General features: G+C 42.0%; 1 protein-coding gene across 3 annotated transcripts in view; it reads left to right on the top strand.

Moving 5' to 3' along the window:
• CTDP1 (CTD phosphatase subunit 1) overlaps positions 1 to 22,777 on the top strand; it is a 195,986-nt gene that overhangs the window by 38,872 nt on the left and 134,337 nt on the right. For all 3 annotated transcript variants that reach the window (XM_077492323.1, XM_077492322.1, XM_077492324.1), the window contains 3 exons: positions 8,121 to 8,214; positions 9,023 to 9,151; positions 13,786 to 13,936. In XM_077492323.1, coding sequence (XP_077348449.1) covers positions 8,121 to 8,214; positions 9,023 to 9,151; positions 13,786 to 13,936 — 374 coding nt within the window. The remainder of the gene's footprint in view (positions 1 to 8,120; positions 8,215 to 9,022; positions 9,152 to 13,785; positions 13,937 to 22,777) is intronic.

The following is a 22,777-nucleotide window of genomic DNA, read 5'->3' as shown; positions in this document are numbered from 1 at the left end:
TGTTCTCTGTGTAGCAAGCTTTAACCATATGCCGACCGGGCCATAGCCGAAAGACGGCTACAGTGTGGTCGGCTTATTCTGGAAGGGCGTCCATGGATGTCCTCCCAGAATCTTGCTCCCGCGTGTCACTGGGAATATCCGTGACCGCCAGGTTCTAACGGATCATGGTAAACGGCCGCTGATGGCGCCCATTTACCATGTGATTGTTCACTTGTAAACAAACCGGCGTCACGTCATGATGCCGGTTCCTCCCTCTCCTCTCTGTATAGATCAGTACAGTGAGGAGGGGGAGAGGGAGAGAGATGGCAGCAATGCTGTGGGCGGGATGTTAAGTGCCCACAGTGCTGCTCAGTGCCAGTAATCTGCCCATGCTGTGCAATAATCTGTCAATACTCTGCAACACTGTGCAGTACTCTGCCATAAATGTTAAAAGAAACAATTTTTTTTTTAACCAAATTTTCAGTCTTTTTTGATCGCGCAAAAAATAAAAAAAACCCAGCAGTGATTAAATACCACCAAAAGAAAGCTCTATTTGTGTGAAAAAAAGGACAAAAATTTAATTTGGGTACAGTGTTGCATGACTGAGTAATTGCCATTTAAAGTGTGAGAGCACCGAAAGCTGAAAATTGGTCTGGTTAGGAAGGGGGGTTTATGTGCCCAGTGGTCAAGTGGTTAATTCAGTTCATTTTGTTTTATTACGTTAGTGCCCAGCTACATGGCCATTTGTATGGCTGTAAAAATCTAACAGATAAGACAATTATGTAATGCATCTGTGACAAGCACATAACATTCCTTGTATTACCCACCAGTGGCTGCTCAACTTTAGTGCTTGTACATTTGTAAAGCCAGAGGTATTTACATCAATTCTATGCCACCTGCCTCTCCAAAATACAGTGCTTGGGCTCTGATCATCCAGTCACCTGGTACCATTACTGTCACGTGGGAGTATACCAGTAAATGTACATTTCTTGATGACTGACCATTTCTAAAGCACCTTTTGATGTGAAATCCATTGTATAATATTTTTATGTTTGAGGGACATAGATGTCCCAGGCTATGAGATAATATTGCCATCTGCAGGAGGAGAGTGCCAAATGCATAAAAAAATGCAACCTTGGGAGCCAACACAATCTCTACTACAGTAGTAGTTGACTTGAAAATTGTTTAGGGCCTCAGGTTCGGCCCCTGACACATCCAGAGGGCCATACAATAGTAGCACGTTTTTGTGCATTTAGGGTGTACTCTGTTAAGTTGGGCAGCTCATTCAAATTGCATCGTATCATATTGCACACTGAAGAAGTCGGAATACAATAACCCCAACCCCGTGTTGTCAGTGGACACAATATTAACCCCCCAGCATTGGTGTCAGTACCCCCATCCACAATGAGTCCAGGCAGGGAAATTTAACACTCACACCCTCTGCAGTCATGGTAGTTACAGTTAATCAACCAGTCTCTCCTCGCATTTTCCCCTTTCCCCTTGCAATTGGTAGTCATGGCAGTGAAGTTAACCCCCCATTCCCCTGTGCATTCATGATCATAGCAGTGAGCCAGCCGTTGGGCACCAGAGTGGCTAAACTGCAGTTTTGTATCGTACATCACAGGACACAGAGCCAGTTATATTCAGAACCATTTGCGTTATACGCCACCTATAGGTGAATGGACACTGGTAGATCAATCAAACAATGTCCTCCCCTATATAATCCCTCCTGTACAGGAAGTACTTCCGTTTTTTTTTTTTTTTGCCAGTGTCTGTAAGGTGGTGGTCACTGGTGTGCTACATGTGCTCTTGGAGCATACTTTGAGGTCTGGAACAGTTCTACTGAGAATCATGGACTTCAATCAGATCCATTTGAAAAATCTGTCAGCCCAAATGGATGGTACCTGAGCCTCATTGGATAGGAGAGAAGATTCCCTGAGGTTTGCCTGTAATACAGCCTTAAGGTGCTAAACCCTGTGCAGTGTATGTTCTGACCAAGGTGCTTTCCTGCAGGGTGCTATACAGGCTCAGGGGAGTGGACCCCAGATTAAGTGGGACCCAGTCCCTGAAGGTCTTTTATTACTGAGCCCACTGTGATTGGTGAAGGTTGGACTCTTATTATGATTCAGAGTCCTGCAGCAGGAATGGTAAGTCTGCATTTTGCAGTTTCTTGCCTTTTCCCAATGACCACTGGGGGTAGTGTGCTGTTTGGTCATGCTCTGTGTTCTTCTCAGGAGTGTTGGGCTGCAGTTTTTCCTCCACCCGCTAGAGGTCACGGGTTCGTTCAGTATGGCTTATTTCTGTATAGGCAGGAAGTAAAAGGTCTGCAATTTTTTTTACCGTGTGGGTTAAAGGTTCTCAAGGCCTCTTGAGACATACAGTTGTGCTCATAAGTTTACATATCCTGGCAGAATTTATGACGACTTGGTCCTTTTTCAGAGAATAAGAATAACGGAAAAACTTTACTTTCTCTCATGGTTAGTGTTTGGCTGAAGCCATTTATTAATAAAATGTGTTTACTCTTTTTAAATCATAATAACAGCAGAAACTACCCAAATGACCCTGATCAAAGGTTTACATACCCTGGTGATTTTGGCCAGATAACATGCACACAAGTTGACACAAAGAGGTTTGAATGGCTATTAAAGGTAACCATCCTCACCTGTGATCTGTTTGTTTATAATTAGTGTGTGTGTGTGTGTATAAAAGGTCAATGAGTTTCTGGACTCCTGTCAGACCCTTGCATCTTTTATCCAGTGCTGCACTGACGTTTCTGGATTCAGAGTCATGGGGAAAGAAAAAAAATTGCAAAAGAATTGCAAAAGAATTGTCAAAGGATCTGCAGGTAAAGGTAGTTGAACTGTATAAAACAGCTAGGGGATATAAAAAGATATCCAAGGAATTGAGAATGCTAATCGGCAGTGTTCAAACTCTAATCAAGAGGTGGAAAATGAGGGGTTCTGTTGAAACCAAACCATGGTCTGGTAGACCAACTAAAATTTCAGCCACAACTGCCAGGAAAATTATTCGGGATGCAATGGAAAAACCCACAAATAACTTCAGGTGAAAGAAAGATGGGCTGCATGGTCAAGTCGCCAGAAGAAAGCCATTACTATGCAAACGCCAAACAGCTCAGATGAGCCTCAAACCTTCTGGCACAGTCATTTGAAATTATGAGACCAAAATTTTACTTTTTGCCCACAACCATAAGCGCTACATTTGGAGAGAAGTCAACAAGGCCCATGATAAAAGGTACACCATTCCTACTGTGAAACATGGAGGTGGATTGCTGATGATTTGGAGATGTGTGAGCTACAAACATGCAGGAAATTTGGTCAAAATTGACGACAAGATGAATGCAGTATGTTATAAAAAAATACTGGAGGAACATTTGCATTCGTCAGCCTGGAAGCTGCGCATGGGACGTACTTGGACATTTCAACATGACTGTGATCCAAAACACAAGGCCAAGTTGACCTGTTGGCTACAGCAGAATAAAGTGAAGGTTCTGGAGTGGCCATCTGTCTCCGGACCTCAATATAATTGAGCCACTCTGAGGAGATCTCAAATGTCTCATTCACAAATACCACAAGACTTCAAGCTGTCATTGCTGTTAAAGGGGTCAATACACAGTATTAAGAACTGGGGTATTTAAACTTTTTTGATCAGGGTCAATTTGGTTTCTGCTGTCATTATGATTTAAAAAGAGTAAACAGAGTTGATAATAAATGGCTTCAGCCAAACACTAACCGTGAGTGAAAAATGTTTTTGTGTTTATATTCTCTGAAAAATAGCCAAGAAATCCATACATTCTGCCAGGGTATGTAAACTTATGAGCACAACTGTAACACTAGCACATGGATACTAATGAAGTGTGAGTACATACTATCAGAGAGCTGTGTGACCAGACAAATGATTATAAAGATAAAGAGTAAAGGTATACTTACTGCTTAAACCGGGTGCTTGTACACCTGTCTGCCGATACACCCCTGTACAGGTATCCGTGCACTTTAAGGAGTTGTGTCTCCAGAAAAGCGTGCATTTGGTCTGCAGGAGCTTCGTTTTAGGCTGCTCTGAAGCAGCATTGAGGCTGCATTGGATGCATATGTGCTTGGCCAATCCTACAAAACTAGTATAGGACCAAGTGCAGTTGGGCAAGTGCAGCATAGTATATGTGCTTGCAAACTTGTTGCTTAAACGCATATTACAAAAACACATTTGCATACTTGCATACATGTGTTTGCATAGATGCCCGTTTGCATAAAATGTATGTTTGGGTAGATGCATATTTGCATAAACGCATACTTGCATGCTTCCATAAACACATTTTTAGTTAAACTGCATGAATATGTGCTTGGTTGCATTGAACTGCATACATAAATGCATTAACGGCAAGCATAATTATATACCTGCATGTTTGCATACTTGGGTACCTGCATAACAGCATACCTGGGTAACTGTACTTTCATACCTACGGATTTGCGTGCCGGCAGACCAATGTTGGTTTAGGCTTGCATCCTTGGGGGACTGCGTATTAGGTTTGGCTAATATATTTTCTACATTTACCTATTATACCAGCTAAATAAATCCAGAAGACTGAGGCAACCGAGAAAGGCAGGTCCACGGTACACTAGTTTTAGCAGCGCTTTACCATCATTTTAGTGGTGCTAGTGGGCGCATATAACCCAGCTAGCGGCCAAAGAAGAGGTTAAATGCGCCCGTGAAGCACCGCTGCCAAATCGCATTGTATGCACTTCGGCAGTGGTGCCCATTAATATCAATGGGCAGGAGTGGTGGAGGAGCAGTATACACCACTCCAAACGTGCTGCTTGCAGAACTTTTTTTTTTTTAACATCCTGCCAGCGCATCGCCTCGGTGTGAAAGCACTCTGTCTTTCACACAGACTGCAGGGGAGCCATTTTGCAGGCACTCTGCAGGCGCTATTTTTAGCTCAAAAGCACCTAAAAAAACACCCCAGTGGGAAAGGTGTTGGTTTTATGAGATGAAGGGGGATAAAAAAAATAAAATAAAATAAATCGGCCTAACATATCGGCCCAAAAAAATCGGCATCGTATTTCGGCCATCGGCTGCCATGATTTCTAAATATCGGCATCGGCCAGAGAAAAACCCATATCGGTCGACCTCTAATTAACATGCCTATTGTGGCAGGATTTTGTCAGGGACCGCTTACCTCCCACATACTGGCCGGCTAAACCCATCAGAGAAATCCCCATAGATGATCTCTACTGTAAAGTAGCCTCTTTGGTTGCATGTCTGTAAAACATGTCTCTGAGCTAGTGGCATTTTCTTGTAAGGAACCATACCTCCTTCACAAAGGCAAGGTAATCTTATGCCCAAGGCCATTCTTATTTCCTAAGGTGGTATTGGTCATCCAGCTTAATAAAGGCATTGTACTTCTATCTTTGTGCCATACTCCAAAGCACTCAAGAGAAACTGCCTTGATAGTTGTGAGAGTTAGCAGAATCTACCTAATGATACCAGTCTATAACCTAGGGTCTGTGAATATTCAGTCTGTGCCTTGTACTGTACGTCAAGATATGGAAATTGCAGGCAAGTCAAAATTCCTTTATACTGTGGTTGTTTATATTTGTACAATGAGGAACAGCCAACCAACAGTTGAAACTCAAGTAAAGTCTTTCTGCATAGGTCTGTTCCTGATTGCCACTCCAGCAAGTATAGGGAATGGGCTGCAAGAGGTATCAAATTGGGGTGCTCTTTAAGAGGATTATATAAAAATGGTTGACACACAGCACATCCTATTAAAAAACAAAACAAAAAAAAATTTGATTGTTGAGGGGACAAAATATATATCAAATATAACATAAAAGTACATTCTCAAAATGTATGAGACACCTAATCTTACACTGGAGTACCAAAACAACCACTAAATATTGCTATCCTTTAAAGAGGAAGTAAACCCTGATGAGTTTACTTCCTCTTTTTTTCCCTGCAAAGGTAAAGCATAATGGACTACTATGCATCGCATAGTAGCCCATTATGTGTCACTTACCTGACACAGGAGCCAGCGAAGTCGCCGCTGTCCCCTGTAGTCCGCCGCATCCATCTTGCTTGTGGCGTCTCGCAGCTCCGCCGAATGACAGCGGCGAAGCCGCGATGACGTCACTCCCGCGCATGCGCACGGGAGTGGCGTCTCGCAGCTCCGCCGCTGTCATTCGGCAAAGCCGTGATGACGTCACTCCCACGCATGCGCACGGGAGTCGACAAATGCAGCAGCTCCATTCTTGGAACTGCCGCGTTTAGTGCGCCTGCGCGCCCCTGTCTACGGCGCATGCGCCGTACACAGCGGTGCCCGTTTTCGGGCAAATATCTCCTAAACCATATAGGTTTAGGAGATATTTCTTGGACCTACAGGTAAGCCTTAATCTAGGCTTACCTGTAGGTCAAAGTGGTTTGTAAGGGTTTACTTCCTCTTTAAGTCAACACCTTCCTGCCTGGCATATAGCAGAATGACAGCCGGCAGTCGCTTGTAAGCTTTTAAAAATAAAACTCAGTGGTGATCAAATACCACCAAAAAAGCTCTATTTGTGCATACAAAAATGCTATAAATTTAATTTGCCTACCGTGTTGTTTGACCGCGAAATTGCCAGTTAAATTAACACAGTTCTGAATAACAAAAAAATGCCATGGTCATGGAGTTAAAAACTTCCAGAGGTCAAGTGGTTAAAAAAACAGATGCAAATCAAAACACAGCCTTAGGGGCCAGCACCATCTAGTAGCTAAATCCAACCACCTTCAGAAACCGCAGTTAGTATTTTATATATATATATATATATATATATATATATAATATATTATGTGCAATTCTGTGCTTCCAGGTAGGGGGTGTGCGGCTTCAGCTGTGATTGCAGCAGAAGCCGATCAGTGGGTGCTGGACAATGGATGACCACTGGCACCTGCTGATTGGCGAGGAGGCAATTGTTTCCTTGCAAACCAGGGAATAAAATCCAGCACATCCCTTAGTAAAAGCTGGTTAGGCACACATTTAACCCTTAGATCGCCCTAGATGTTCAACCCCTTCGCAGCCAGTGTCAAAAGATTTTCTACTTTTGTGTTCGAACATATCCAATCAAAAAAATCTAATTTCTTCATAAATGTAGACCAAAATGTATTCCGCTACATTTCTTTAAGAAAAAAAAAAATCCCAATAAGTGTATATGAATTTGTTTGTACGGACACTGGCTGGGAAGAGGTTAAAGTGGTTGTAAAGACTGAAGATTTTTTTTTACTTTTATGCACAAAGGTAAAAGGCCTTCTGTTTGCAGCATCGCCCCGCAGCCCCACCCACACACCCAAATACCCACCCACATACTTACCCACTTACCCACCCACCCAAATGCTTACCTGAGCCACCAGCTCGATTCAGCAATGTGCATGAGAGCCGAGGCACTCCTGGGCCTCGCAATCCTCATTGGATTGGCTGAGCGCCCAATAGCAGTCTTCTTGCTATGGGGGCACTTGGCAAGGGGAAGGGGCCAGGAGCACTGGTGGGGTGCCTGAGAAGAGGAGGATTGTGGGCTGCTTTGTGCAAAACCTTTGCTCAGAAGGTAAAGGTGAATATAACATGAGTGGTTGTTGTTGTTGTTGTTGTGTTTTTTTTTTTTTTTATTATTATTATTATTATTAAACGCAAGCCTTTAATATCACTTCAACATCTAGGGGCAATTAATGGGTTAACTGTGCCTAACAATGTGTAATGGGTGGTTTTTTACTTTACTATTTGGCTGTTTTTTTTTCTCCTTGCTTTTGAGGCAGAAGAAACGGCAAGATCCCTGTTCACAGTACAAAGAGTTCTGAGTTTTTGAAAAGCACACAAGCACTTTTATTGATAAGCTAAGCAAAGGCACATCACCTGACGGGTTTCTGCATATCATATCACTTTGCCAACAGTTTTTGTAGTAAGCCCATTGCTTTCTGCAACATTGCTGGGTATTAGAAGTAATTGTTTTATAGCTGATAATAAAGTGTACTGGAAAAAGAGAAGGCCCTGTTTGTTGCAGTGTGCCCTATATTGACACTATTAGAGCTGGTGTTTTTCTTATGTTTTGAATGCACTTTATTTGGAATTGTTGGTCTCCTATTTAAGTCTCTCATTTATTTAGGTTACAAAACAAGAATGGCAAGCAGCAGGTGCCGTTGTCAACAGCTACTGTTTCCATGGTTCACAGTGTCCCAGAACTCATGGTCAGCTCAGAGGTAAGCTGCAATACTGAGTATATCTAGGGGTTTTCAAAGCAGTAAAGAGGGAGCTATATTTTGGGTCAGTTGTATTTTTGTTAGAGGATAAGTATGGACAATTTTTTTTTTTTTTTTTTTTCCTGCCTGTACTTCTCTTGTGGGTCAGTGGTGTACATTTACTTTTTTGTTCTTTTGTAACTCAGTCAGCTGATAGTGGACTATTGCTTGCTATCAGCTGGCAGGGCAGAGCTGTATCAGGCTCAGGAAAGATTCAGAGCATAAATATGATTTTATAAATGTACTAATTTTAGAATATTAAATTGACCAAAAACCATTAGGCCCCTTACACACTGGATGGGCACTGTTGAAGCCGGCCTGCTCAGCTGGCAATATATCTGCTGATCCCCTCTGAGCAGGTGGATAGCTGGTCCATGTCCATTCCACTTATGCAGAGCGGACACAGACACAGCCCGCTCTCCTCTATGGGTAGTCGGATGTAAATAGACAGCCTTTCCGTTTATAACCGACTGCCATCCGATCTAATCCACAAGACTGGAGAACGGATCACCATCCACCTGTTTTTAGTGGACATGATTGGATTTCTGCAGACACGTGTCCATTGACACACGCCGCTCCATAAAGCAGACAGGAGGTTCTGATTGGGTCTGCCTTAAAAACTGACAGGCAGACCCAATTGGTTAGCCCATGTAAAAGGGCCTTTATAGTTTCCCTTTTAGTCAGCATTTGGTAATGATCATAATTTGGCTGCTTAACACTTTAAAGTTCAGTATATTCTTGTTTCTTTTTTTGTTTTGTTTTTCTTTAGCAAGCAGAACAGCTGGGTCGTGAAGACCAGCAGAGATTACATCGAAATAGGAAACTTGTTCTCATGGTTGACTTAGACCAGACATTAATCCATACTACAGAACAGCACTTCCAACATATGTCTAGAAAGGTAAACTTTTTTTAATTTATCATTGGCACTTAGTCTATGGTTAAACTTGCATGTGAAATGTCATTGGTAGCTTTTAGTTAAAGTATGCAGGAGAGCCCAAACAAGCACAAGAACTTCATCCAAGTAGTGAACAACAGAAATGTGTGAACCAGTGGTTTGAAATACAACCTGCACTGGGCCAGTAACTGCACATTTTTAACTATTCTTCTCACCAGGTCTTGTTTGTTTTTTCTACTTTTTTTGTTTTGATCCAATACACACAAAGGGAATAAGCGTGTGTATAGCAAAACATGTGTTACTGCAATACTTTTCTGTGAGAAATACTTTATTTTCTGGAAACATTTCTGGGGTGCCAACAATTTTGGCCATGATTATATATACATTCAAAGTTATTCATAGAGACACTAAGGGGCTCATATTTCCTTGACTCATTCCATCAATATCCCTCCCTTAACCCCACCCCCTCTGTACAAATTAACACTCTCCCTTAAAAAACATGAACAACCAAAATTACTTGATATTAGTGTATAGTAGCGAGTCAGAGTCTCTCTCTCTCTCTCTCTCTCTCTCTCTCTCTCTCTCTCTCTCTCTCTCTCTCTCTCTCTCTCTCTCTCTCTCCGAAATTGTAATTCATTTTTTTTTTTTTTTTCTTTTTTTTTCAAAGGGCGGGTCTATGGCCAGAAGCTTATAGCCTCCCCCTAGATTCCATGGCAAATACTGTGATTTACAAAAAAAATAAATAAAAGCCTTTGACACTTATAAAATGTTTCTAATTAATTATACTTCAGTATACCATAGTAACATTTAACAAAAGATCTAAAAACACTGAAGCAACAGACTTTGAGAAAATTAATATTTACCCCCCCCCCCCCCCCCTTTCCCTCCTATAGAAACATTTGTTACTAAATACCACTACATGAATCATTTGCAACACATTTGGTTCTGACAGCGACTTCTGCACCAAATTCTAAAATGTGCCACTTCACATTGAGCCATTTTGAATGCACCAAATATAAAACTGCAGCTAATTAAGACCAATTCTTTTTGCGTACAGAGAGAAAAACTGCCTCAGACCGATTTTGCAAAAGTGTCTCATTCTAAAAGTGGCGCAGCATGAGCCAAATTCAAGTACAAGTTCTAGACAGGTATATGGATTTGGAGCATTTTTCACCGCGTTTTAGAATGCATGAGAGACACGTTTTGGAATATCGGTCTGCACCCACCAGTCTTAAAAAATTGCAGGGTATATCTGTATAAAATTTATTTGGGCACAATGTTGCATGATGGAGTAATTGTGAGTCAAAATATCACAGCACTGAAAATCGAATATGGCCTAGAAAGGGAGAGGTGTAACATGATGGTATTCGGGTGATTAGCCACTTGCTGTCTAGGACAGTTTCTTTTAATTAGCACACGTTAAAATCAGCATTTTTTCCTAGAAATTTAGAACTCTCAAGCATATTTATTTTTTTTGAAAGCGGAGGTCTTAAATTAAAATGGTGGCTGCTTCAATCTTGTTTCACACAATCTCAGCCATTTTACAATTGCACATTTTCAGGAAAAAATTCACAAAATGATTTTTAGTGCACACAAACAATATAATATAAATAGATACCAGACATGTCAATGCTCAAAGTTAAGTGCATCTGAGTAATAGCGACAAACTTTAGTACCTAAGCTTTTTTTCGTAGGCTATGCTTAAAAAGTCTTTGCCGGTTGTAGAGTTGATCCAGCTGCTGTGTAACTTGATTTCCTATGAGGCATTGCAAGGCTGGCAGTTACAATTACTCCAAGGCATGATGGGACTTGCAGTTTTGCAACAGCTGGAGGACCCCCAGATGGCCTACCCCTGCTCTAGAATTACTGCTCTAACTGTGTTTGTGGTGATGCCTTGTGTGTGGTGCAATTTCTTTTTACATATGCAATGCATGTGGGTCCTATGCGTGAGTTTGCATTTGCATGATGGCTTTGGGCAGTGACAGGTGGACTCTTTATGATGACATTGGTGGTCTTTTAGACCCCTGATGTCTCCCTTGCCTTCCCGGGCAGCTGATCAATCACAGATTGTGCTTTTTGGTACTGTAAAAGTTATCACTTACAGTGGTGTGAAAAAGTGTTTGCCCCCTTCCTCATTTCCTGTTCCTTTGCATGTTTGTCACGCTTAAGTGTTTCGGAACATCAAACCAATTTAAACAATAGTCAAGGACAACACAAGTAAACACAAAATGCAATTTGTAAATGAAGGTGTTTATTATTAAAGGTGAAAAAAAATCCAAACCATCATGGCCCTGTGTGAAAAAGTGATTGCCCCCTTGTTAAAACATACTATAACTGTGGTTGTCCACACCTGAGTTCAATTTCTCTAGCCACACCCAGGCCTGATTATTGCCACACCTGTTCACAATCAAGGCATCACTTAAATAGGAGCTGCTTGACACAGTAAGGTCCACCAGAAGATCCTTAAAAGCTACACATCATGCCGAGACCCAAAGAAATTCAGGAACAATTGAGAAAGAAAGTAATTGAGATCTATCAGTCTGGAAAGGGTTATAAAGCCATTTCCAAAGCTTTGGGAATCCAGCGAACCACAGTGAGAGCCATTATCCACAAATGGCGAAGACATGGAACAGTGGTGAACCTTCCCAGGAGTGGCCGGCCGCCCAAAATTACCCCAAGAGCGCAGCGACGACTCATCCAAGAGGTCACAAAAGACCCCACAACAACGTCCAAGGAACTGCAGGCCTCACTTGCCTCAGTTAAGGTCAGCGTTCATGCCTCCACCATCAGGAAAAGACTGGGCAAAAATGACCTGCATGGCAGAGTTCCAAGGAGAAAACCACTGCTGAGCAAAAAGAACATCAAAGCTCGTCTCAATTTCTCCACAACACATCTTGATGATCCCCAAGACTTTTGGGACAACATTCTGTGGACCGATGAGACAAAAGTGGAACTCTTTGGAAGGTGTGTGTCCAAGTATATCTGGCGTAGAAGGAACACTGCATTTCATAAAAAGAACATTATACCAACAGTAAAATATGGTGGTGGTAGTGTGATGGTCTGGGGCTGTTTTGCTGCTTCAGGACCTGGAAGACTTGCCGTGATAAAAGGAACTATGAATTCTGCTGTCTACCAAGAGATCCTGAAGGAGAATGTCCGACCATCTGTTCGTGTACTCAAGCTGAAACGAACTTGGGTTCTGCAGCAGGACAATGATCCTAAACACACCAGCAAGTCCACCACCGAATGGCTGAAGAAAAACAAAATGAAGACTTTGGAGTGGCCTAGCCAAAGTCCTGACCTGAATCCTATTGAGATGTTGTGGTATGACCTTAAAAAGGCCGTTCATGCTCGAAAACCCTCTAATGTAACTGAATTAGGACAATTCTGCAAAGATGAGTGGGCCAAAATTCCTCCAGGACGCTGTAAAAGCCTCATTGCACGTTATCGCAAACGCTTGGTTGCAGTTGTTGCTGCTAAGGGTGGCCCAACCAGTTATTAGGTTTAGGGGGCAATCACTTTTTCACACAGGGCCATGATGGTTTGGATTTTTTTTCACCTTTTAATAATAAACACCTTCATTTACAAATTGCATTTTGTGTTTACTTGTGTTCTTGACTATTGTTTAAATTGATTTGATGTTTCGAAACACTTAAGTGTGACAAACATGCAAAGGAACAGGAAATGAGGAAGGGGCAAACACTTTTTCACACCACTGTATACAAGACAGCTGATTGCTGGCTGTGTTTACAAAAAAAAAAGATTGTAGCTGCAGTTTTCTTCTTGTAATGAACCCCTTGTTGACAGGCTGTGTGTGTGTGTGTGTGTATATATATATATATATATATATATATATATATATATATATATATATATATATATATATATATATATATATATATATATATATATATTATATTTAAAAAGAGAGAAGAGTGTTAGATGTAATAGCAGGCTTGGCTACACTATGGAACGTGAGCTAGAATTTGCTTCAATATGGCAATTGGTTACAGCAACTGTTTTTTTTTTTTCCCCCAATTGGGATAAGTTTTACATGAATAAAGAGCTGATCATTGTAAGCACATCACTTGTGTTTAAATGGTTTGTTGCATCCTTGTAAACTGATACATCTGAAAGAGAGCTTGTTCTTTTGAAAAACACTTACTGGCCAGATCACCAGATAAAGCAATCGCATCTAAGAATTGGTAAGCTGCAGTATAATGTTTGCTTCTGGGCTTAATACTGCTTTAATAGCTGCTAAAGGCTTTGGGGGGGGGGGGGGACTTAAACTGGAGCAGACTGAATCCGGAACAGCTGTGACTTGTAACCAACTTCAGTCTGTTTAGTTTAACTGGCTCACGTAGGTTTAATGCAGCACAGTGGCACGAATGCGCGAAACTCCAAACCCTGCAAGGGATTTGGAGGAGGCTGAGTTACCTTTTTTTCAATTAAGAATAAGGAATTGACTAGAACATTTACTTTTTTTAACAAGAGTTTAGTATCACTTTAAGCTTTGAAAATGAAAGCTGGTGATTGGTTGCCTTGCTGCTCCAGTCTAAATAAATTAAACTTAAAGAAGGGAATTTACAATGTGTATAATATATCCTGTTTTAATAAAGGTTTTTGTTATTTTACAGGGAATTTTTCATTTCCAGTTAGGGAGAGGAGAACCAATGCTGCACACCCGTCTGCGTCCTCATTGTAAAGAGTTTTTGGAGAAAATTGCTAAGCTATATGAGTTGCATGTTTTCACCTTTGGTAGCAGGCTTTATGCACATACTATTGCAGGTCAGTAGCAATGCCAAATGTAAGTGTCTACATTTAAAGTGATTGTAAATCTCTGACATATGAACAAAGCATACTCCTCTATAGTGTTTGTACTTGTCTCAATCCAGAGGAGAAGTCTCATTTCTATCTGATGCTTCATTCTTTTGCTATTTACACGAGTCACTTCTAACATGTTTTCCTGATGCTAACAGGTTAAAAGGCGACAGACGTGAGCACTTCAGGACACAGCCTGTGTTTGACAGCCTCAGCTCTGTTGCTTTGTGAAAGGGGATGTTCAACTGTGTACCTTCCCTCTAATCGGTTCTGAGGGCTTATTTCAGTGAGATCTGCAGAGTGTAGTTCAGCTTCCTGCTAGCTCAGACAAGCTGTATAAATTCTGCACTTTGAAGGCACTAGAAGAGAGGGCCACAGTCAAATGGGTTCAATTTATGCAGGAGGATTTGTTTCATCTGTGTAGCGCTTGAGGCCAGTCACTTCACTGTGTGGTTTACAACCACTTTAAAGGGCTCATGCTGTATACCTTTAAAAAAAAATGAAATGGTTTTCTGTCAGCTGTGTTTTTGTTTGATTTTTGAAATGCGTTCTCTTTTTTTTTTTTTTTTTTTATACAGTACTTGTTAATGTTACACTGTAAATGTATTGTGAATTTTCAAGTAGCTACATGCCAGAGTGGTAAAGGGGGCTGTTAAGCCCACACATCACTGCTATTGGTGGTGTAAGTTTTAGCTGGTGTCAGGCTCTGTCAGTATACAGCTGAAGTTCCTGTGTGGATGATCTGTGTTTCATAATCAGAACTCTTGGATATGATAAACATTCTGCTTCAGGCTAGGTTTACACTTATGTGAGTGCAGACATCGCATTTGAATTGCATCGCATTCCTGTGCACATCACATGCAATGTCTGGGCATTAGTTTGTATGGCTGAAATCGCATTTGCACCAAAAATGGTGTAGGACCCCTTTTCAGTCCGCGCTGTAATTTGTTTGCATGGGTGTTCAGACCCATGCGATCCGATTCCACAGCTCGCACTGTGTTCTGTGAACTGATTTGAGTGGTGTCATTAACTTTTATCTTGACACCCACAGCAGATTACAGTGTGAATTGCCTGCATTTCAGATGCGATGTGGGAACCCACACAGGAATCTCTGAAATACCGCATAGCACCAGTGTGAACCTTGCCTTGCTGGGCTTTTAGCATTGTTCATTAACTGTTTTCTGACCGGCTCACATCTTTCTACTGGGGCAAAATGGCTCCCCCACGCCAAAGCCTGTACGGGTATGGGGTTCCTTTTTAAGAGCCGCCCGCTGCTCAGTAAGGTAACTGATGCACGTGGCCGGCGGATGCAATCACAAGCCAGTGTGGGGATTTGTGTGTTTAAGCACACAAGTCCCTGTGCTGTCAAAAAAGAGGAGACATGTCCTTTGTTCCTAGTAAGTAGGAACAGCGAAATGTCTCCTCTCCTACTCAGTCCTATCCCCATACAGTTGGAACACGGAGGGAACACCCATTTAACCCCCTTGATCGCCTCCTAGTGTTAACCTCTTTCCTACCAGTGTCATTTACACAGTAATTAGTGCATTTTTATAGCACTGATCGCTGTATAAGTGTCAATGGTCCCTAAAACGCGTCAAACGTGTCCAATCTGTACGTCTGCAATACCGGTAAAGAAAACCGCAGATCACCGCCATTACTAGTAATATATGGAAACACTACTTGTTATGAAAAAATTAATCTACCTTCGTCCTATTACTAATTCGAAATTTGGACATTTGTGGAGGCAACGTGGACACTCGCGGTACGGTATAAACTTAGTCAATTTACAAAAATATATAAATTTATTATTCACAAATACACACATTATAAAAAGCCATCAATAATAGATAAATGACATTAGATGCTGCTAATCCTGGCGTAGCATCCACTTGTCTGACATAAATTGGAAGAACTTGGATAATGTAATAATAATCCCGTGCTGTTACACATGTAGAGTGTGTAACTGAAAGAACAAATCTTCATGTTTCGGGGGTTACCCCCTTCCTCAGGAGTATATTATGTTGGAAAATGATCCACATAGCCGGCACCATAATTTTGGGGCTCACAAGGCCCTGTGGCAGTTTGCATGGTGGTGGAGAGACATTCTGTGGAGTTGGACTAATTCTGGTGGATCTGGTGTTTGTCTGAGATCCTGTTTAATATCTCATTGTGAACATTCCTTGAAGCTTGGATCCCTACTGAGTATATCCAATCCGCTTGATGTGATCCTGACATTAGACCTTGAGATCTCTCGGATAGAACCTGTATGTGGCTTTGGATGGCTCCTTGGACTATTTCCATCTACACCTGACTTCAATATCCATTTGGATAACGCACTCTCTCCCCGCCCAAATTACATGCACTGTTTAGTGAATACTTCATAGTCTCTCTATGTGACTTCACTTTTTTCCTGGTTCCCGCACTCGATCGGTTGAGTGACAGTTTTTGGCCTTGTGACGCCGGCATATGTGGATCATTTTCTGACCTAATATACTGCTGAAGGAGGTAACCCTGAAACATTTAGACCCCTTTCACACCAGGGCGTTTTGCAGGCGCTATAGCGTTAGAAATAGCGCCTGCAATCCACCCTAAAAAAAACTGCACCATTGTTTGTAGTGCAGGGAAAAGTCCTGCCAGCAGCTTCTTTGGAGCAGTGAAGAAGCGGTGTGATTACCGCTCCTCCACCGCTGCTCCCCATTGAAATCAATGGGGCAGCGCTGTAATACCACCGGCAAAACGCCGCTATTGCGAACGTATTGCTGGCGGTTTTAACCCTTGGGGCAGCGCTGTAATACCGCCGGCAAAACGTCGCTATTGCGGCGTATTGCCTGCGGTTTTAACCCTTTTCTCGGCCGCTAGCGGGGGGTAAAAGTGCCCCGTTAGCGGCTGAAATGCGCTGCAAAATAGCTGCGTTTTACTGCCCACGGTGGTGTGGTCTGAAAGGGGTTATAGAGTGTGCAACTGGAAGAACAAATTTGTGTGTAACAGCGCGGGATCATTATTACATTATCTAAGTTCTTCAGATTTGTGTCAGACAAGTGGATGCTCCACGATTAGCAGCATTTAATGCTGTTTTATCTACTATTGAAGGCTGTTTATGATGTGTGTATTAAATTTATATATCTTTGTAAATTGACTGTTGTAAGTTTATACCGTACCACGAGAGTTCATGTTGCCTCCACACACAGTGCCTTGCGAAAGTATTTGCCCCCCTTGAACTTTTCAACCTTTTGCCACATTTCAGGCTTCAAACATAAAGAGATAAAATTTAAATTTTTTGTGAAGAATCGCCAAGTGGGACACAATTGTGAAGTGGAACGAAATCTATTGGATAATTTAAACTTTTTTAGCAAATAAAAAACTGAAAAGTGGTGCGTGCAAAATTATTCGGCCCCTTTACTTTCAGTGCAGCAAACTCACTCCAGAAGTTCAGCGAGGATCTCTGAATGATCCAATGTTGTCCTAAATGACTGATGGTGATAAATAGAATCCACCTGTGTGTAATCAAGTCTCTGTATAAATGCACCTGCTCTGTGATTGTCTCAGGGTTCTGTTGAAAACGCAGAGAGCATCATGAAGACCAAGGAACACACCAGGCAGGTCCGTAATACTGTTGTGGAGAAGTTTAAAGCCGGATTTGGATACAAAAAGATTTCCCAAGCTTTAAACATCCCAAGGAGCACTGTGCAAGTGATCATTTTGAAATGGAAGGAGTATCAGACCACTGCAAATCTACCAAGACCTGGCCGTCCCTCTAAACTTTCAGCTCAGACAAGAAGAAGACTGATCAGAGATGCAGCCAAGAGGCCCATGATCACTCTGGATGAACTGCAGAGAACTACAGCTGAGGTGGGAGAGTCTGTCCATAGGACAACAATCAGTCGTACACTGCACAAATCTGGCCTTTATGGAAGAGTGTCAAGAAGAAAGCCATTTCTCAAAGGTATCCATAAAAAGTCTTGTCTAAAGTTTGCCACAAGCCACCTGGGAGACACACCAAACATGTGGAAGAAGGTGCTCTGGTCAGATGAAACCAAAATCGAACTTTTTGCCCACAATGCAAAACGATATGTTTGGCATAAAAGCAACACAGCTCATCACCCTCAACACACCATCCCCACTGTCAAACAAGGTGGTGGCAGCATCATGGTTTGGGCCTGCTTTTCTTCAGCAGGGACAGGGAAGGTGGTTAAAATTGAGGGGAAGATGGATGCAGCCAAATACAGGACCATTCTGGATGAAAACCTGTTGGAGTCTGCAAAAGACCTGAAACTGGGACGGAGATTTATCTTCCAACAAGACAATGATCCCAAACATACAGCAAAATCTACAAAGGAATGGTTCACAAATAAAACGTATCCAGGTGTTAGAATGGCCAAGTCAAAGTCCAGACCTGAATCCAATCGAGAATCTGTGGAAAGAGCTGAAAACTGCTGTTCACAAACGCTCTCCATCCAACCTCACTGAGCTCGAGCTGTTTTGCAAGGAAGAATGGGCAAGATTTTCAGTCTCTCGATGTACAAAACTGATAGAGACATACCCCAAGCGACTTGCAGCTGTAATCGCAGCAAAAGGTGGCTCTACAAAGTATTAACGCAAGGGGGCCGAATAATTTTGCACGCCCCACTTTTCATTTTTTTATTAGTTAAAAAAGTTTCAAAAATCCAATAGATTTCGTTCCACTTCACAATTGTGTCCCACTTGTTGGTGATTCTTCACAAAAAATAAAAATTTGATACCTTTGTTTAAAGCCTGAAATGTGGCAAAAGGTTGAAAAGTTCAAGGGGGCCGAATACTTTTGCAAGGCACTGTATCTCCAAATTGCCATTACTAGTAAAAAAAAATAATAATGCTATAAATCTTTCCCATAGTTTGTAGAAGTTATATAACTTTTGTGATTTTTTTCTTTTTTACCAAAAATATGTAGAATAATATATATTGGCCTGAACTGATGAAGAAATCTTTTTTTTTTTAACCACTTAAGCCCCGGACCATTTTCCAGCTAAAGGACCAAGCCCCTTTTTGCGATTCGGCACTGTGTCACTTTAACTGACAATTGCGCGGTCGTGCGAAGTGGCTCCCAAACAAAATTGGCGTCCTTTTTTTCCCACAAATAGAGCTTTCTTTTGGTGGTATTTAAACACCTCTGCGGTTTTTATTTTGTGCGCTATAAACAAAAATAGAGCGACAATTTTGAAAAAAATGCAATATTTTTTACTTTTTGCTATAATATCCCCCCAATAATATATATATATATATATATATATATATATATATATATATATATATATATATATATATATATATATTAAAATGTTATCCTCAGTTTAGGTGTTTGATTGGTTTGGGCAAAAGTTATAGCGTCTAGTAGAGGATAGTTTTATGCCACTTTTATAAAAAAAATTTTTACTAGTAATGGCGGCGATCAGCGACTTTTATTGTGACTGCGGCATTATGGCAGACACGTCGGACATTTTTGGGACCATTGGCATGAATACAGCAATCAGTGCGATTAAAAATGCACTGATTACTGTAAAAATGTCGCTGGCAGTGAAGGGGTTAACCACTAGGGGGCAGTGTAGGGGTTAAGTGTGTTTCTTTTTAACTGTAGGGGGCGTGGCTTGGTATCTGACATCACTGATCGTCTTTCCCTATAACAGGGAACAGATGATCAGTGACAGCCTCACTAGGAGGCACGATGAGAGTTTTTTTTACACTTACCTCTCCTCGTTCTTCAGCTCTGTGACCCGATCATGGGACACCGGCGGCGATCGGGTCCACGGGTCCTGCGGCCATGGTCATGGATCTCAGGACCAGGTCACGAGTGTGCTGCCGACGGTGCACGTGACCTACGGCTGGGCTGAAGTGTTTAAATTCAGCAAAGTGAACTGCTTTGCAAGAGGAATGTAATTAGGATATTGATAGACATAAAAACGAACTCCTGTTAAAGTGGTTGTAAACCCTTACAAACTACTTTGACCTACAGGTAAGCCTAAATTAAGGCTTACCTGTAGGTCCAAATAGATAATAATAAATAAATATTTACAAAAAGACAGCCACCGCAGACAGCGGCACGCAGGCACACTGGGCAAGCCGCAGATCACGGCGATATGTCGCTTGTGACGGCTCCATGCGCAGGAGTGACGTAATCGCGACTCCGGCGAATCGCAGCGCCGGAGCAGTGAGACCAGGAAGTCACTCCGGGATACATTGCAGCGGCAAACGTGAAGACTGAGGACCGCTTCGGGGGCTTCGTTCTCAGGTAAGTTATTCATAATGAGCTAGTATGCTATGCATACTAGCTCATTATGCCTTTGCCTTTTTTTTTTTTTTTTTTAATAGCCTTTACTTCCTCTTTAAGTGTTTGGCATGTGCTCTAATATCTTCATAAAAAAATTGTTTTCGACACGTGACTTTACATAGGTAGTTCTACAGTGAGGGAACCCCTGCTGATTTTGTACGTTTGCCCACTGACAAAGAATTGTCTATATTTTTAGTCTATATTTTTAATGGTGGGTTTATTTTAACAGTGAAAGACAAGACAATAACAAATATCCAGAAAAATGCATTTAAAAAAAGTTTTATAAATTGATTTGCATTTTAATGAGTGAAGAGTATTTGACCTCTTCGCAAAACATGACCTTTTACTTGGTGACTAAACCCTTGTTGGCAATCGGTGGTTAGATGTTTCTTGTAGTCTGCCACCAGGTTTGCACACATATCCAGGAGGAAATTTGTCCCACTCCTCTTTGCAGATACTCGCCAAGTCATTAGGGTTTCCAGGCTGAAGTTTGGGCAGCTTGTCAGTGTGTTTTTATTTTATTTTTCTACAATTTTAACCTTTTAAAATATTTAATTACAATTCCTTTATTTTTAACCAGCCCTTTTGAAGATACCGGGGTCTAAACAGACCCCCCCGACATCTCCCCTTTTGAGACAGGGAAAGGGACCAAGGACCCAGATTCTCAAGTCCCTTTCTCAGCAGCCTCAGCTGCATTGAAGATGAATGGAGAAGAGACCGACTCCTCTCCATTCATAAACGGAGACATCGTAAACAGTGCTCAGTTATGAATGCACAGAGTCAGTAAACACTGACTGCATTTGGAAAAGGAAGGAGCCGTTAAATTACAACAGATTTACCAGCTCTTTACTCCACTCTCCATCCTCAGAGGAGGGGTCGGGGCATCAGCACATCGTCGGCGTGCTTAAACACCCACAACGTGGGCTATGCATAGCTATAAAGGTGCACATTTTGCTGGTGTATACAGCTAAAGGAGGGACACTGAGCAGATGGATGGCATGTGAGTGTGGGTGACAGGAATTCTCAGGCATGTTTACTTGGCTTTAGACTGAGCCATGATAGCAGTGGCAGTTGCTGGACTATTTTACTCAGCAGTGGGTGCATTGCTGGCTGTACCTTTGCATGTGTGCTTAGCACTATGGGCAGGAGAGTTACAAATACCCCGAAAAATAGGGGCTCAAAGGGATCTCTCTCAAGCTCTGAGGACCCCCCCCCCCCCACACACAGCCATCTCCCCCTGAAAGACCTAGGGAGGCCCGGAAGGGTATAACCATTATAGCTTACCTAGATGACCTGCTCTTAATAGACCGGTCGGTAGCCCACTTAGACCAAAGCTTGGTCGCCACAGTCGACTACCTGGAATACCTAGGTTGGGTCCTCAACCTAGAGAAGTCTTCTTTAAAGCCAGTAAGAAGACTAGAGTACTTGGGTCTGGTTATAGATACAACCCAGAAAAGGGTGTTTTTACCCCAGACAAAAATCAGCACCATAAAGGAGCTGGTTCAGGTAGTCAGGGCAAAGAAAGGTCCTTCTATTTGCCTTTTATATGAGGTTGTTGGGAAAGATGGTGGCTCCATTCAAAGTGGTTCCCTATGCTCAGTTTCATTTGAGACTGCTGCAAAACTGTATCCTGTCTGCCTGAAACAAGAAAGTCGAAGCGCTTGATTTTCCAATGTGTTTGTCGCCAATAGTGCATCAGAGCCTCAGTTGGTGGTTGATACCAGAGAATTTGCAGAAAGGGAAATCCTTCTTACCGGTTACCTGGAAGGAACATATGCCAGCCTTTTGGGTTGGGGAGCAGTCCTGGAAGAGACGACTGTCCAAGGGAAATGGCCCATATCAAGGGCCAGGCTTGACCTTATTGGTATTGTTTCAATGTCCGCTTGCTTCGCATTCTTTGGTTCGAAGCTATATACAGGGGTAAAACGGGTTAAGCCACCGGTTAGAGCACCCTTGAACCCTTGGGATTTGAATTTAGTTCTGTCCGCATTACAGAAACAGCCTTTTGACCTGATATAACATGCTCCCTTGGTCCTTTTGACAAGGAAGCTATTTTTTCTGGTATCCGTTTCTTCTGCAGGAAGGGTATCAGAATTGGCAGCTCACTCTTGTAAAGAGACATTTAATCATTCACAAGGATATAGTAGTATTGCGCCCTCATCCTAGCTTTGTACCGAAGGTGGTTTCTGGTTTTCATCTAAACCAGGATATTGTTCTGCCTTAATTTTTTTTTTCCCGCAACCCTGTTCTATGGAAGAAAAGTCACTACATTTTCTGGATTTGGTGAGAGCGGCCAAAATCTATTTGGAGGCAACTGGTCAGGTTCAGGAAACGGATGTTTTGTTTGTGTTGCCTGAAGCTTCTAAAAAAGGACGGGCAGCGTCAAAATCTACTATTGCTAAGTGGATTCGGCAAGTAATTATTCAAGCTTATGGTTTGAGGAGGAAAGTTCCACCTTTTCATAACAAAGCGCACTGTACCAGGGCTGTTAGTGCTTCATGGGCAGT

This window comes from Lithobates pipiens, unplaced genomic scaffold (genome assembly GCF_037356315.1).
Source record: "Lithobates pipiens isolate NorthernLeopardFrog02 unplaced genomic scaffold, aLitPip1_a1.2 Scaffold_19, whole genome shotgun sequence".
Taxonomy (NCBI): Eukaryota; Metazoa; Chordata; class Amphibia; order Anura; family Ranidae; genus Lithobates; species Lithobates pipiens.
The sequence above is the reverse complement of the archived record's forward strand: the minus strand, read 5'-3'. Positions and strand labels throughout refer to the sequence as shown.